Source organism: Labrus bergylta, chromosome 6 (assembly GCF_963930695.1).
Source record: "Labrus bergylta chromosome 6, fLabBer1.1, whole genome shotgun sequence".
NCBI classification, from domain to species: domain Eukaryota; kingdom Metazoa; phylum Chordata; class Actinopteri; order Labriformes; family Labridae; genus Labrus; species Labrus bergylta.
The window spans coordinates 3,658,626-3,675,124 of record NC_089200.1 but is presented as its reverse complement, the minus strand read 5'-3'; the positions used below and the strand labels follow the sequence as shown (position 1 = coordinate 3,675,124).

General features: G+C 43.5%; 2 protein-coding genes across 2 annotated transcripts in view; both read left to right on the top strand.

The window, feature by feature from the left end:
• The window catches only part of LOC136179479 (interferon-induced protein with tetratricopeptide repeats 1-like), an 83,569-nt gene that overhangs the window by 18,190 nt on the left and 48,880 nt on the right, over nt 1-16,499 (top strand). The window lies entirely within an intron of this gene.
• LOC136179423 (interferon-induced protein with tetratricopeptide repeats 1-like) lies at nt 9,018-10,106 on the top strand. Its single transcript, XM_065956182.1, has one exon. It carries the CDS (start codon nt 9,018-9,020, stop codon nt 10,104-10,106), a length of 1,089 nt encoding a protein of 362 aa, XP_065812254.1.

Genomic DNA, 16,499 nt, shown 5'->3' with positions numbered 1-16,499 from the left:
CAGAAATATTCGAGTTCAACAAACATAACTGGAAGAAATTAGCTCTTTAGACAGATTAACAACTTCACATACACTTTACTGCCTGGCTTTACAAGTAGCACAGGCGCCATCTGCGGGTAAACTAAGAGTATTACAAGATGGCGTCCATAAACTGATTCATCATCATGTTGCAGAGTACAGTGAATTTATAATCTGCCGCTCTCCTCTCCGAACACACGCATGCTGGCAAACTGATCATGTATGTATGAGTATTTTATTCAGCCATTATACACATACAATCATTTTGAAACAATACAGACAGTTCAAACAGAGTCAACAGTCATGTGTTATGTAGCGACTGAAAAGGAAAAGGCAGAAGCAAAAAGCTTGAGATGCTTACGTCATCAACACGCAGGAGGAGCGTGAGCAATTAACAGGAAGGCCACCTACTGTCTGAGCCTTTTATACACTTACTGTGTCAGGAAGAACATTTCACAGCAGCACATGTTCTGATCATGTGTGTCTTGGCACAGTGAAAGACTAACCATCAATCATGGCATGGATGAACCACTTGTTGCTCCAAACGAGCAACAGCAGAAGAGCAGTTCAAGTTATGTTGGTAGGAAATTTGTGTAATGTAGCACCAAACCCAAACTTTTATTTTGTATGCTCATGCTGAAATGCAAAAATAACGTGATTAAAGTTTCAAGTAACCATTAGAAAACCACTCAGTACTGGGTAGATAATGAGTACTTCTTCATCACATGTTGTAGAGTAGTGAATTATTATTTAACGGATAATGAAAGTGTTAAATAAAGTGTTACCCATGTATATTGTGTTGTAGCTCTCCTGTTGATTTTCCATAACACACATTGTCTATATGCTGCATTCCTGTACTGACTCCGTCCCACTCCGGGCTCCGGCTCATCATTGATTGTGAATTGAAGTTTTGGGCTGAATCCTGGAATAAAAGGAAAACCGATGTTGAAAAACAAAAACCTCATACTCTGTCAGTGTAACAGGTTGATATTGACAGCATAAGACTTTCCCCAAAACACTTGTTTTTAATTTTATATCTTCTTTTGAGTTATACATTATTCTCCTGCCTGTTTATTTTGGAGTCTGTGTGTGTGTGCCCCAACTGCTTGGGGCCCCAGACCAGTAGGGGCCCCTCAGGGCTCACAAATGTAAACCAAAGCAGTGCCCCAAAATGACAGTAGGAAACCTCCCTAAGGGGGCCCCATCTGACAGCACTCACTGTTGTTGCCCTGCTAAGTGTCACATACATTATTGCTTTGAAAACCAAAATTTGTTTCTGAAAGTCAACAAAGTAAAATGAAGAGGAATAATCCCCAAGAGACTCTAGAATTACCACAGTGTGAGTGATGATGGAGGAATGTGGTCAGAGCCGTTGACAGCTTGGTCGGAGGAAGGTTAATGATGATTCACACTCCGTCGATAAACACATTTTATAGTATTTTTTTAGTTGTTTAGATGTAATCAAACTGTGGTTTTCAGTTACTGATCATATTCGATTCATCCCGTATCAGTTCTGCGAAGTTTTGAATAATATTCATAAAGTTATTCATTAGTCGTGAATGTTAACGGCTAATGTACTGAATGTTAAGCTAGCGTCTCGCGCAATAGGAAACCCCATAGTCACTCCGAGCTGCATCATTACCGGTGACGTCATCATTGTCTCACGTTTAGCAGCTTCACTTTTGTCTCCAAATTGTTTGTAACTTTACAAACCGATCTATGTAGCCATTTATCCACGACCTATAGTTGTCATGGTAACAGTTGAATAAACAAACTAGACAACGGGCTGCAGACACTCAGGCTCCATCAAAATCTAGTAATATTACTGTACCTTTTGAGTCTGCGCGGTTCCTCATCTTCTCACAGCGTCTCTGCCGGCTTCCTCACCCTTTGTTTGTCAACAAATGCACGTGGTGTCAGAGGGGGAGGCGTGACCGTTTTTATGACACTGCAGTTGCACTCAGAGACCTCCTGATGGCGCCAAAGCGCATCAAAACTGACAACCTTCAATGCTCTGAATCTCACGCATTGGGAGTGAGAGACACACATTTCAACCTGTTCACACGCTCACACGCCACACCTTGTATTTCTCACGCATAAATTACCAGGATAACGCCCCCAAAATTGCGTCGCTATTTTTTTTAACAGTGGAACAGATATGAATCAAGTGGGTTTCCCATAGAGATCAGAAGGAGCTTGCCACGTACCAGTTAATCAAAAAAAAAAAAATATATATATATATAGCTATCCCAACAACCAATCAATAAATAGCATTGCTGTATCCGGGTAAGATTTAGATATTCCCGCTACAACAACGCTACATTCTGGTTACAAAGAAGACGCTCGCACTTTGATTCAGACGCTCGCTGAAGTACAGACTGATCGATGTGGGAGAGGACCGTTATATTTACAGTCTATGGAGAAGAGGACCATATGGTATTAATACAGTAAGTCATCTCATCATTTGATTTCTGTATGTTGGGGAATATTGTGTCCAGTCAGCTGGTAATCAGTAATATTAGCTAACAGTTTGACCAGAGTGTGTGAACTAGACAGCCAGTTGAATTCTTGCTAATTTCAGCAGCTATTCTGACACCTGTTTTTTAGTCCTAGATCAGGAGGTCGCAGGTCCCAACCATGCATACCACGTATGCAAAAGCGACCTGTTTTACATAACTGTCCCATTTGCCCCCACGAGAGAGCAACATCTTAGCAAGCTGGTCAATCAGAGTACGATTATGGCGTTCCACCATTCCGTCCGACTTCGGATTGTATGCCATGGTGCATGTTTTCTTGATCCCCAACATCTGACAGAGACCCTGAATCACGTCCGCCTCAAACTGGCGGCCGTGGTTGGTGTGCAGGACCTCAGGGACTCCATGCAGCAAAACATAATCCTCAAAAAGACAGTGAGCAACCGTGTGAGCAGTCTGGTTTGGAAGGGCGTACACATTAACAAACTTAGTAAAATAATCCTCCACAACCAGCACGTACCTATTCCCCCGAGATGTCACAGACAGTTCCAGAATATCTGCTGCCACCCGTTGCAGAGGGCGGTCAACCAGAGATCCCCCCATGGGATGTCTTGACATGAACCTGCAGTTCGGAGTTAGTGCAGCAGAGAGAATAAGCAGTCTGTAGGTCAGATCATGTTCCTGGTGAGACCGGAGAGCAGTCCACTGAGCCCACAACGTGGTCTGTTGTCGCCCCAACAGAGCCAGGGGAAACGGGCCTGCGGGAAAGAGCGTCCGCATTTTTATTGCTAGGGCCGTCCTTGTGCATAGGGTCCAACTCCAGCACCCAGCGACCCCTCCGTCCTGTGGGGTTATTATCAATGGCCATGTGCCTGAGCCCCAGCAATGGGCGATGATCAGTCACAATTGTAAAGGCAGACAGTCCCACATAATGTCTAAACTCATGCCCACACCACACACACACACACACACACACACACACACACACACACACACACACACACACACACACACACACACACACACACACACACACACACACACACACACACACACACTTGAGAGCCCTGCAACTTGAGGCTTTCAGTTTCAATTCTTAAGAAATTAAACTCACATAACATCCTGCTGGTAAGGAAAGTGTCACGCCTCTATCACAGACATTTAAAGCTGCTGCTGCACATCATCACGCCATCCACACTAGAGAGCTGAAGCTGGAGCGACTGTAACCACAGAGCAACATCAAGACATCTGCTCGACTAAGTCATCTTCAGAAAACGACTGAGAGGAAGAAACAGCAGAAAGATGAGGTGAGTATCTGACTTGCATACGAATGTTTAGACTTTGCTTTTCTAACAACTTGTCTATTCCAGATTTCTGACAATGAAAGCTGCTGAGCGCCGATTATTTTACTGGCTGTATTGACAATACTGGAAAGACGATTTTTGTTCTGAACAGAAAGGTTACCATACCATGAGATAAAACAAAAGGTTAAAATTGACTCTATAAAAGATCGGTAGAATAAAACCATCAGTGTCTTGTCCACATTAAAAGTGTTCATTCTGCGCAGAAAGTAGAGTCTCTGGAGGCCCTTTTTGCAGATTGCAGGGCTTTTCCTAATGTTACATTTTTTAAACATGGATCTGACAGAATGAACACTTATACTAGCGTTAGAAGGGGCAGTGAAGGATGCACTGCACAGGAAACATGACACGTTTCTGCATGGTGGGGTTGTTGAGATAGCAGAAGCGAAGAAAGAGGCCAGACATGAAATCAAGAGGGCTAAGCTCCAATATAAGAATAGGGTGGAGGATAGATTTTATAGTAATGACCTAAAGGCAGTGTGGGATGGCATGAAAACCATGACTGGCCAGGACAACAAGAAAAATGGGTGGATTAACATGGACGGTTTTAAATCACAAACAGAGCTTGCATATGCACTGAATGATTTTTATCTACGTTTTAATGATGAATAGCACTTTCAGTCCACAGCTCCACTGTCCTTGTGACTACTTTACTCTTTTAAGGAGAGGTTTGTAGATGGGGGTAAGAAGGATGGTGTTGTGATCAGAAGAGCCAAGAGAGGGCAGGGAAACCGACTTATATGCACCTTTGACTAAACCATAACACAGGTCAATAGTTTTGTTCAGTCTGGTGGGGCAAGAAATACACTGGTGAAAGTTGCTCAATGATTTCAAGTTACAGTGATTGAAATAACCTGTGACGTTAACGTTTCTGTCAAGCCTCACCGATGTCCCAAAACCGCAGAGCGTTAGATCCGTGTCCAAGTCCGAAGAAGTAAGCCAGGTCTCGGTGAAAGCCATGATGCACGAGTCTCTGAATTTCTCCAGATGAATGACGTTGGCCTGGATCTCGTCGATCTTGTTTCTGATGGATTGGGCATTACAGAGCAGCATCGAGGAGAGGGGTATACGGTGGAGATTCAGACGCTTGAGCCTCTCTCGGACACCACCCCGTCTCCCTCGTTTCCGTACTTTCCCTTTGTTGTTCTTTTTGTTAAAATCATCACGATGACCGGAGATATCCACTGTTAAACAGTCTTCGGTAATTAGGTGCAACAGTGGCTGCTGTCGATACTTTAGATCCAGTAAAAATCCCCGAGAATACTGAATCCGGCCCGTATGCGAGTGGCAGGGATCAAACAAACACTGAGCCACAGTCAACAAAGTCCATGTGATGATTAAGAATAAAAACTCCATACCCAGAAGTGTGCGACGAGCAGTGAGCTATAAATCAGGTTGTTTCTGGTCGATTATACACTGACGACATTAGAAAACAGACGAATAAAGACAGACCACTACTGCTAGTCGCAACTCGCCATAGACTAAATGATCAGTCTGCTGGTTCTGGTCCGGAGGCTTTTGAAGCGCCTACCGGAGGGCAGGAGGGTAAACAGTTTGTGGGCAGGGTGAGAAGAGTCTTTAACGATGCAGTGAGCTCGCCGCAGACAGCGTTTTCTTTGGACGTCCTCAATGGCAGGAAGTGGACACCTTGTGATACGCTGGGCGGTTTTTACCACCCGCTATGGTGCCTTACGGTCTGTGACAGAGCAGTTTCCGTACCAGACTGAGACACTGCTGGTCAGGATGCTCTCGATCACACAGCGGTAGAAGTTCACCAGCACAGCTGAAGACAGGTGGTGTCTCTTCAGTGTCCTCAGGAAAAAGAGGCATTGATGAGCCTTCTTAACCAGACTGGAGGTGTTAGTGTTAGATGAATTAACAGCCCCAAGAGCCTTTTTCCAGAAATCCTCAGAAAGGTTGGTTTGTAATTCGATTTCCCAATCAGCCTTGATCTTATTTACCGCAGACTCGTTAGTTGTGAACAGGAGGTCATAAGGTAGGAAACCTGACCTTTGGGCAAGACTCTTGCCTTGAGTGCCAGATCAATGCCACTAGGGTTTGGAACTTGAGGGAATGCCGGTGAGTGGGTCCTAGCAAAATCACGAAGCTGAAAGTATCGAAAAAGGTCGGAGCTATTTAAATTGAATGCAGAACGTAATTGTTCGAAACTGGCAAAAACATCATTAATGTATAAGTCACCCAGACAGCGCAGGCCATTCCTCTCCAAAGATGTAAATCGTGGGTCAATCCTAGCTGGTATAAAAAGGTGATTATTACGTATGGGCGTTGCTTTAGGGAGGGAAGGAGAGCAGGAGTCAGCCTCTAATCAGCACCAGCTGCACTGGGGTGAGATAAACCAAAGTATAATTTTGTGAACATTGGCTGCCAAATAGTAGCTGATAAAATTGGGTAGCCCAAGCCCTCCCACTGACCTGCTCCTCTGGAGTAAAGTTTTACCTGTTCTCGCAAATAAAAGAAGAAATAATGTTGTTTATAGATTTAATAAAGGATATATTCCTTATAATTATATCTCCCCCCCCCCCCCCCTTTTGATCCCTTTGAACCCTCAGACCAACTTTAAAGCAACTGATAACGGCTCAATGCGAACAACAGTGAGGAGAGCGGACAGCCTTGCCTAGTGCTGCGAAAAAGAGGAAATGGTTCTGAACACTGTGTGTTTGTACACACAGATGCGTAGGGGGAGGAGCAGAGTAGCTTAATCCAGGAGATGAAGCTGGCACTAAAACCGAACTGTTGCAAAGTGAAAAAGAGATAAGCCCACTCCACCCTGTTAAAGGCCTTCTCTGCTTCGAGAGATATTACAGCTTCAGGTTCCGTAGAAGAGGACGGGGTGTGAATGATACCGAGAAGCCTTCTGACATTAGAAAAAGAGTGCCTCCCCTTTATGAATCCTATCTGATCTTCTGAGATTACTGTGGGCATAATAGACTCCAGGCGACGGGCTAGGACCTTAGCTAGAATTTTAACGTCAACAGAAAGGAGTGAAATTGGGCGATAGGATGCACAGCTTGCTGTGTCCTTGTCTTTCTTGTGAATGAGAGATATAGAAGCTTGCATGAGTGTGGGTGGCAAGGTGGCATGATTGGTTAAACATTTCAAGTAGGAGTGGAGCAAGCAGGTCAGAAAACCGTTTGAAAAACTCTACAGGATACCCGTCTGGGCCCGTTGAATTGCCAATGCGCATTGAGCAAATGGCCTCTTTGATTTCAGGAAGTGTGTCTGACTGTCATTAGGCAAAACTTTCGGTAACATTAATTTATCAAAGAAATTACATAATAGACTTTCATCGTTAGGGGACTTGGAGGTATACAGTTTAGAATAAAATGACCTAAATAAGTCGTTTATCTTATCTGGGTCAGAGGTTAGACAGCCTGACTCGTCTCGTGTCTGGGTGATCTGGTTGGAAGCCAATCTGGCCTTTAGTTGGTGGGCCAGAAGGCGACCCGCCTTGTCAGCATGTTCGTACATAGACCCACGAGAGCGGAGGAGGAGACATTCAGCTTCTGTAGTGAGAAGAAGGTCAAGCTCTGTATGGAGTCCTAGCCTTTCTTTGTACAAGTCAGGTGTTTGGGAAGTCGACAGTAAAACATCAAGGTTAGCTATAGATTTTTCTAATTCCCTCTGATCATTGGAATAACAATTTATTCTATGATGATTTATCTAATTGTTTCTCTAACTTAGGCAAAACAATGGACACCCAACTCTCCCACAGGGAATCGTACAAAGGGGCAGAGGGGAGGCGGAAAAACGGATACATAATACTAACCAAAGAAGAAGAAAACACAGGAAGAAGGGGCTGCAGACTACAAAATAAGACAAAACAGACAATTGCCAGTTACTTTTGGGTAATTATAAAAACATAAACGGTCATCCACCAGCATATTTGACCCTGTTACTCAGACGGCCCAGTGTGTGCAGGTCAGACCACCACAGCAGTCACAATCTACCCACCTGTCAGACCACCGACAAACAAACAACGTCTTTTAACCGTTTAAAGGTTTACTGAACTCTCCTGATCATAATAATTCATCAAACTGAGTCCCAACGGTTTAAATCCAATAAAAGATTTAATCCAAACACATTAGATCCACATTAGGAGCCAAGTGTACCAATCCAACCCTAAAGGTTGGAGCGAGACAAATCGCAGTCCGTTGATTGGTTAAAAGAACCGCCACTTTCCATCTGACAGCAGTAATAAAGGACAAACAGAAAACGTGCCATGTTTAAATATCCCGTAGATTTCGAGAGTAATTTCAATGCTGTTTTGGATTTTTGGCCCCCATGGGCGACCTTGGAGGTGCAGACCACTGACCGGACCGCTAGGTGGAAATGAGGCTTTTGACTTGTGAGCCATTCTGTTGTCAGTGTCAGGATGTGGTTTGACATTATGCTGCTGCAATAAACAAGGCCTTCCCAGAAAAGAGGTTTTCTATTTGGCAGCATATGTTGCTCCAAAACCTTTATGTATGGTTCAGCATTCATGGAGCCTTGACAGATGTGCAGTTTACCCATGCACCCCCATACCATCACAGGTGCTGTTTTTTTTATCTGAGCGCTGATAACAAGCCAGATGGTCCCTCTCCTCTTTAGCCCCGGAGGATGCAGCGTCCATTTTTTCTAAAAAGATTTCAAATTGTGAATTGTCAGACCTCAGGACAGTGTTCCACTTCGACTTAGTCCATTTTAAACGACCTCAGGCCCAAGGAAATCCAGCAATGTTTCTGGATCTGGTTTATATACAGCTTGCTCTCTGTATGGTAGAGTTTCAGCTAACGTTGTGAATCCAGAGATGAGCTGTGTTCACAGACTATGTCTCCTGGAAGTGTTCCTGAGCCCATGCAGTGATGTCCACCAAATAATTTAGTCTGTTTTTTATTTATCTGAGAAGTTTACTTGATTGTCTGACTATATAATAGGGTAATAAAAGAGATTGACAGTTTAGAAGAGTAGAGGAGACACTGCGAGACGAGACATAACAAATAAGAACACAAGAGTCAAAACTAGCTGCTGATGTGTTTAAATGTTTGTTTTTGTATTCTCCATCAGTGCTGCTCAGAGTCAAACCACACTGGAGTCCCTGCAGTGCCACTTCACCTGGGACCTGGACCGCAGCAGGCCGAAACTTTTACTTCTGAAAGACAAAATGGAGGACTTCAGCACAGAGAAGGGAAATAGATGGCTGGGCCACATTTACAACCTGTGGGGGTTCATTCAGTATAAGCTGGGGTTAAATGAAGAGGCGAGGAGCTTGTTCCAGAAGGCTGCAGAGACCCTCAACAAGCTGAGAGATGCAGATGAGGGTGCTTGGTTAGTGGTGAACTACGGGAACCTGGCCTGGCTGCACCACCACCTGGGAGATCTAGAGGAGAGTCAGGCTTACCTGTCAAAGGTTGATGCCCTGATGGAAAAATACCCATCTCCAACTCAGGACGACCTCCATCCAGAGATCTGCGCTGAAAAGGCCTGGACCCTGATGTTCTTTGGAGAGGATAAGAAGCTGGTTGTTGATTACTTTGAGAAAGCTGCCAGGATGCAGCCGGACATGGTGGATTGGAACACCAGCTATGTCATATGGTTAAAGAACGCCCAAAACTTCAGTGACCCAATGCTGGACCCTGACCTCTTGGAGAAAATGAGACAAGCCAAGGAACGGGATCCAGAGAACTTGTACCTTGCTGTGCTCTACCTTGAACAACGTGCTGATGAAGGAGAAAACATTCAAGATGAAGTCCGTGAGTTGGCTGGAAATGTGAGCACTCTGTGCTGCAGTGACAGTGGCATGTGGGCCTTACTAAACCTTTACATAAAATACATATCTGCTGATGAGGCCGTTGATTTGGCAGAGGAAGTTCTGAAAGAACATCCAGATGTGCGTTATCTGAAGAGATGTGTTGCGTTCTGCTACAGATGGAGGATCGTTTATAAAAGGAGAGATTACCCTGATCCAGAACAAAGCATGATGGACACAGCAATCGCTCTCCACGAGGAGCTGCTCTCTCTTTACCCTCACACTCCACTCAAAAAGGAAATTGACCTCGCAATTATCTATGCAATGTCACGTCACAGCAAGGCCAAAGCTGAGCAGATATTTCAGAAACTGCTCGAAAATGAACCTGCAGAACCTGAAGACAAACAGATGCTTTACAACAGATATGCACATCATTTATTCTTTCATCAAAATGACTCCCACAGGTCGATACAGTATCTCATGAAGGCAGCAGCAATACCATAAAAATCTTCCTTCCGTGAGAACAGCATCAGAATCCTGGAGAGGAATAAAGACAGAGGCATAATGTGCAGAGAAATTGAGGAGTTTTTCGGAAACCTGCAAGAGCCAAGGCAGTAAAGATAGGGAGGCAAATTTAGGGGGAACAATTTTGTCCAAGCAAAAGAAAACAACAACTAATTTAAAAGAATCCTGGAGAAGAATGAAAAACAGGAGGGGGCCAATTCTGCCAGGGCGTCCAAAAAATAAGGATAAAAACTAACTAAAAACTAATTTCTTGTCATTCAAAACTATTTGAAATAAATTAAAGGAAGGTTTATTTTTATTATTGTAACACCCGACCTGCGGGGGTACTCAGACTTTGGAAGGTCCCCTCACAGGGGTCAAATAAATGACCAGTTAAAAATGAAACACAGAAACACATTTAAAGAGAAAAGGTGCCAAGGTTTATTAAATTAACTAACATAAAATTCATGAGTCACCATAAGATAATTGGCGCATATTTCAATGTCTTACAGGCGGAAGTATGGCTTTGAGTATTTTGATGCTTTACTGAGGAGGAATTCAGTGTCACACTTCTACAGCAAGGGAGTAAAAAGACTCCTTGTCACACAATATCACTGCAACTTAATCACACTATGTATAAGCATGCAATATCACTGCAACTTCAACTATAATCACACTATGTATAAGCATGCAATTTCACTGCAACTGCCCTCGCAACCAAAATTACCTTGACCCTCCCTGATGGTCCGCCCTGACGCTGTGCTGGGGAAATGGTGATAATTAAAACAAACAAGACGAAAAACAAAAAATAAACTAGTCAGCCTACTGAGGCAACCCCATAGATCTGTTGCCTCAAATACTGGCTCATAATGCCAGGCGGACTAGAAACAAAATACCGAAACAAAAATCAACACCGAAGAAAACAAACAAAACCCACACAGTAAGAGCAGCAGAGGAAATCTGCCAGGCTCCCTAAAACAAAGAAAATAGAAGCATTAGTTGGTCACATTAATACATTTCCCTAATCCCAAAATAAACATAATACAAAAACATATCCTCAACATCAATTACACAGTGGCCATAGCTTTATTAGACAAAATAATACATATCGCTGTGCGTACCTGGTGTGCTGGGCCCAAACCTTCCCAGCAACCCCCTGCCAAGTACAACGCCCGGCGACTTTGCTAAAAATGGAGGACAGGGCATAAGTACACGACTTTAGAACCATTTAAGTAAAACTAAATTAAAACCACATTCAAAACTTGTCTCACCGATCGCCAGCTCCGCTACACACCAGAGACACTCACTTGGCGATCAGCCCCTGAAGTCACACCTGATGTGTCCGAACGTTCTGACCAAATGACAACTGGAAACATTATAGTTCTGGTATTAATACCTTCTCTTTATAAAACTTGAAACACAAAACAAAACAAAGCATGTTTCCTTACCAGTTTTCCCAGACGCAAACAAATAAAACAGCCAGCATGGATGAGGGTGTACACCGTCCCTCTCCTTCCGGGTGGGAACAAAAACACTGCCTCTCTGTTCCTACCCCCCCTTTATACCCTCATGGAGAATAGCAGCGTCTCAGGTGCCACCAGTTACAATCATTTTCTTAATTATTAGTATTTTGGGGCTTTTATGCATTTATTTAGAGATAGGACAGTGGATAGAGTTAGAAACAGGGGATAGAAAGAGAGAGAATTGGGAACGACTTACTAATCAGTGTTTCCCCTAGGTTTACAGCGTTGGGGGGGTGAGGACAAGCAGAAATGCCGACACGGCGACACAACGACACAAACACTTGAAGGAATCTTGGTGTTCATGTGTTACTTTTAATGACAGCTGTCCTTTTCTGTCGGAAAGGTATCCTTAAATGACTTCTTTCCCTGATTTCCAACTCTATCCACTATCCTATGCCTACAATAAAGGCCCAAAAAGCCCAAAAATAAATCTTAAAAAAAATTTAAAAAAATAAAATATATATATATATATATATATATTTTTTTTTTTTACTTGACCTTCAGGGGGGGCGGGAGGGGCCGTAATATAATGGTAGGGTAAACACTGCTAATTCAGGACGGAGTTCCCTTCATGACATCACAAAGGGCAGTAACTCCTCCCCCAGGTGGGTGACACTCCCACAGCTAGGTGTTTGTTCTGCCCTCTGAGTCTGCCTTCTCACTGTAAACAATAGGACATGGAGCGAGAAAGACCGCTTCCCCAAAGAGTCAAACAATAAAGAGCCTATAATCTTTATTCTAGGAGTACACCCAAGCCCTTCCAGAGAGGGGGCGTGGTCAGACACAGCTCATTTACATATTTAAAGGTACAGACACAGAAACAGCCTGTTCTGAGCAGGGCTGAAATAGAGGGGTTTATAGGCATGATCAAATACAGGATCAGAGTGGATTTAGAACAAGAAACTTCACACATGTTTTGAGGAGCTCTGAGACTTATTTAAACTGGTTGAAGAGGAGGAGGATATGTGACCTTTAATTCTTACACCCTAGCTCCTGGTAGGTGTGACGTCCTTTGTAAATACACAGTTGTCATGGTGAATACTTAATGAAGAAATGTGTGAATTGTGATTATCATGTATTTTGCTTCTGTTGTGTTTTTTCAATGCTGTATTTTCAGTTTTTAGAATTAATGGATTTTATAAGAATGTGCTTCGCTTTGGATATTTAAAGTCCTCATTGTTCATATGAAAATGTATTTGCTGTGTGACCTGAAAATTATATATTAAGATGCTCCTGTTTGCTCAAGCTGTGTTTCAGCTTTATACCAATAAATGAACAGTGTGCACACCAAGAAATCGTCTTGAAGTTGTTTGTTTCAGTGGTTTCACCTTCTTCAGTTCTAAACTATCGGGAGGACGGAGCTAGAAATGTAAGCCTCGTCAGATCATAAGCGTCCTAATTCTGCTAAAGCCTATCACACTAAACGATTTTATCATTACATTTAAAGAGACACACACACCAAAACGGAGCATTCTGAGAGAGCTGGTTTATACAGGATCACAAACATGACATGAATAACAATGTTCACATCCAGCACAAAGATTACATAGAAAACAAACACTAATTTCTAACATCAAATTCAAAGTCAAAGTCAACTTTATTGTCAATTTCAAAATATGCCAGACATACAGTGGAATCGAAACTTCGTTTGTCTCCGTCCCGCGGTGCAATACAACCAAAATAAGGTAAAATAGATCAAATAAAATGAGGTAATCTTAAGATAAATAATATTTACAGTAATAAATTCTAAATTGTGCAAAAGGTACAAAATGGTAAATAAAATAAAATAAAATTGAAAGAAAAAGTAAACTTGTGCAATATGTGCAATGTGCAGTAAACTGAGTGTACTTTTGAATAGTTAGCTTCAGAGTTATTAGTCCAAAGTTCTTGGTGGCAAACGGGAGGGGGTTTCAACGTCCAGTGTTCGTGGGGACAGAGGGGAGAGAAGGAAGAGAAGGGAGAGAGTTAAGCTTCCTGACAGCTTGGTGGAAGAAGCTGTTTCTCAGTCTGGTGGAGCCAAGCCCGCAGGCTGCGGTACCGTCTCCCCGATGGCAGGAGGCTGAAGAGGCTGTGTGAGGGGTGGGTGGGGTCACGCACAATGCTGGTTGCTTTGTGGGTGAGGCGGGTACCGTAGAGGTCCAGAAGAGAGGGGAGTGGGACACCGATAATCCGTTCAGCAGCCTTCACTGTGCACTGCAGGGTCTTGCGGTTGGCAGCAGTGCAGCTGCCAAGCCACACAGTGATGCAGCTGGTCAGGATGCTCTCGATGGTGCCTCTGTAGAACGAGCACATGATGGATGGGGGGGCTCGTGCTCTCTTCAGCTTGCGGAGGAAGTAGAGGCGCTGCTGGGACTTCTTGGCCAGTGATGTGGTGTTGGTTGTCCAGGAGAGATCCTCACTGATGTGAACCCCCAGGAACTTGGTGCTGCTCACTCTCTCCACAGCAGCACCATCGATGGTCAGTGGGGGTTTAGGAGTGGGGACTCTCCGGAAGTCGACAACAACCTCCTTGGTCTTGTCGACGTTCAGGAAGAGGTTGTTGACTCTGCACTACGTGGCCAGTTGGCTGACCTCCATCCAGTAGTGTGTCTCATTGTTGTTGGAGATGAGACCAACCACTGTTGTGTCAACGGCGAACTTCACAATGTGGTTTCTGCTGAAGGATGGAGCGCAGTCGTGGGTCAGCAGTGTGAAGAGCAGGGGGCTGAGCACACAACCCTGGGGGGCCCCAGTGCTCATGACGGTGGTTTTTGATGTGTTGCCGCCGACCCGCACTGTCTGAGGCCTCTCACTGAGGAAGTCCAGCAGCCAGTCACACAGGGAAGTGCTGAGCCCCAGCTGGTCCAGTTTGCTGATCAGCTGCTGAGGGATGATGGTGTTGAATGCTGAACTGAAGTCTATGAACAGCATTCTGACGTATAAGTTTTTGGTGTCCAGGTGGGTGAGGGCTGGGTGAGGGCTGGGTGAAGAGCAGAACAGATGGCATCCTCGGTGGATCTGTTACCTTGGTATGCAGACTGGCCATGACTAACCTTTCAAAGCACTTCATGACGATAGGGGTCAGTGCAACATAATATAATATATTCCTTTTAATTATTAGAGTAAGTAATTTGGCAGAAATATTTGAGTTCAACAAACATAACTGGAAGAAATTAGCTCTTTAGACAGATTAACAACTTCACATACACTTTACTGCCTGGCTTTACAAGTAGCACAGGCGCCATCTGCGGGTAAACTAAGAGTATTACAAGATGGCGTCCATAAACTGATTCATCATCATGTTGCAGAGTACAGTGAATTTATAATCTGCCGCTCTCCTCTCCGAACACACGCACGCTGGCAAACTGATCATGTATGTATGAGTATTTTATTCAGCCATTATACACATACAATCATTTTGAAACAATACAGACAGTTCAATCATAGTCAACAGTCATGTGTTATGTAGCGACTGAAAAGGAAAAGGCAGAAGCAAAAAGCTTGAGATGCTTACGTCATCAACACGCAGGAGGAGCGTGAGCAATTAACAGGAAGGCCACCTACTGTCTGAGCCTTTTATTCACTTACTGTGTCAGGAAGAACATTTCACAGCAGCACATGTTCTGATCATGTGTGTCTTGGCACAGTGAAAGACTAACCATCAATCATGGCATGGATGAACCACTTGTTGCTCCAAACGAGCAACAGCAGAAGAGCAGTTCAAGTTATGTTGGTAGGAAATTTGTGTAATGTAGCACCAAACCCAAACTTTTATTTTGTATGCTCATGCTGAAATGCAAAAATAACGTGATTAAAGTTTCAAGTAACCATTAGAAAACCACTCAGTACTGGGTAGATATTGAGTACTTCTTCATCACATGTTGTAGAGTAGTGAATTATTATTTAACGGATAATGAAAGCTGGATAAACCACACAAATCTACCTGTTAACTAATGGTTACCTAGAGCCCTTTTCACATATGCACTCTGGATTATATCTTGTGGTTAGTTTCCCATTCGTCTCCCAGTAAGTATGCAAAATGTATGTACCTTATTGTAAAGTGTTACCCATGTATATTGTGTTGTAGCTCTCCTGTTGATTTTCCATAACACACATTGTCTATATGCTGCATTCCTGTACTGACTCCGTCCCACTCCGGGCTCCGGCTCATCATTGATGGTGAATTGAAGTTTTGGGCTGAATCCTGGAATAAAAGGAAAACCGATGTTGAAAAACAAAAACCTCATACTCTGTCAGTGTAACAGGTTGATATTGACAGCATAAGACTTTCCCCAAAACACTTGTTTTTAATTTTATATCTTGTTTTGAGTTATACATTATTCTCCTGCCTGTTTATTTTGGAGTCTGTGTGTGTGTGCCCCAACTGCTTGGGGCCCCAGACCAGTAGGGGCCCCTCAGGGCTCACAAATGTAAACCAAAGCAGTGCCCCAAAATGACAGTAGGAAACCTCCCTAAGGGGGCCCCATCTGACAGCACTCACTGTTGTTGCCCTGCTAAGTGTCACATACATTATTGCTTTGAAAACCAAAATTTGTTTCTGAAAGTCAACAAAGTAAAATGAAGAGGAATAATCCCCAAGAGACTCTAGAATTACCACAGTGTGAGTGATGACGTCAGGAATGTGGTCAGAGCCATTGACAGCTTGGTCGGAGGTAAGTTAATGATGATTCACACTCCGTCGATAAACACATTTTAAAGTATTTTTTTAGTTGTTTAGATGAAATCAAACTGTGGTTTTCAGTTACTGATCATATTCGATTCATCCCGTATCAGTTCTGCGGAGTTTTGAATAATATTCATAAAGTTATTCATTAGTCGTGAATGTTAACGGCTAATGTACTGAATGTTAAGCTAGCGTCTCGCGCAATAG

Excerpts from the sequence above, each read along its gene's own strand:
- LOC136179423 (XM_065956182.1), top strand. The coding sequence starts at position 9,018 with ATGGAGGACTTCAGCACAGAGAAGGGAAATAGATGGCTGGGCCACATT.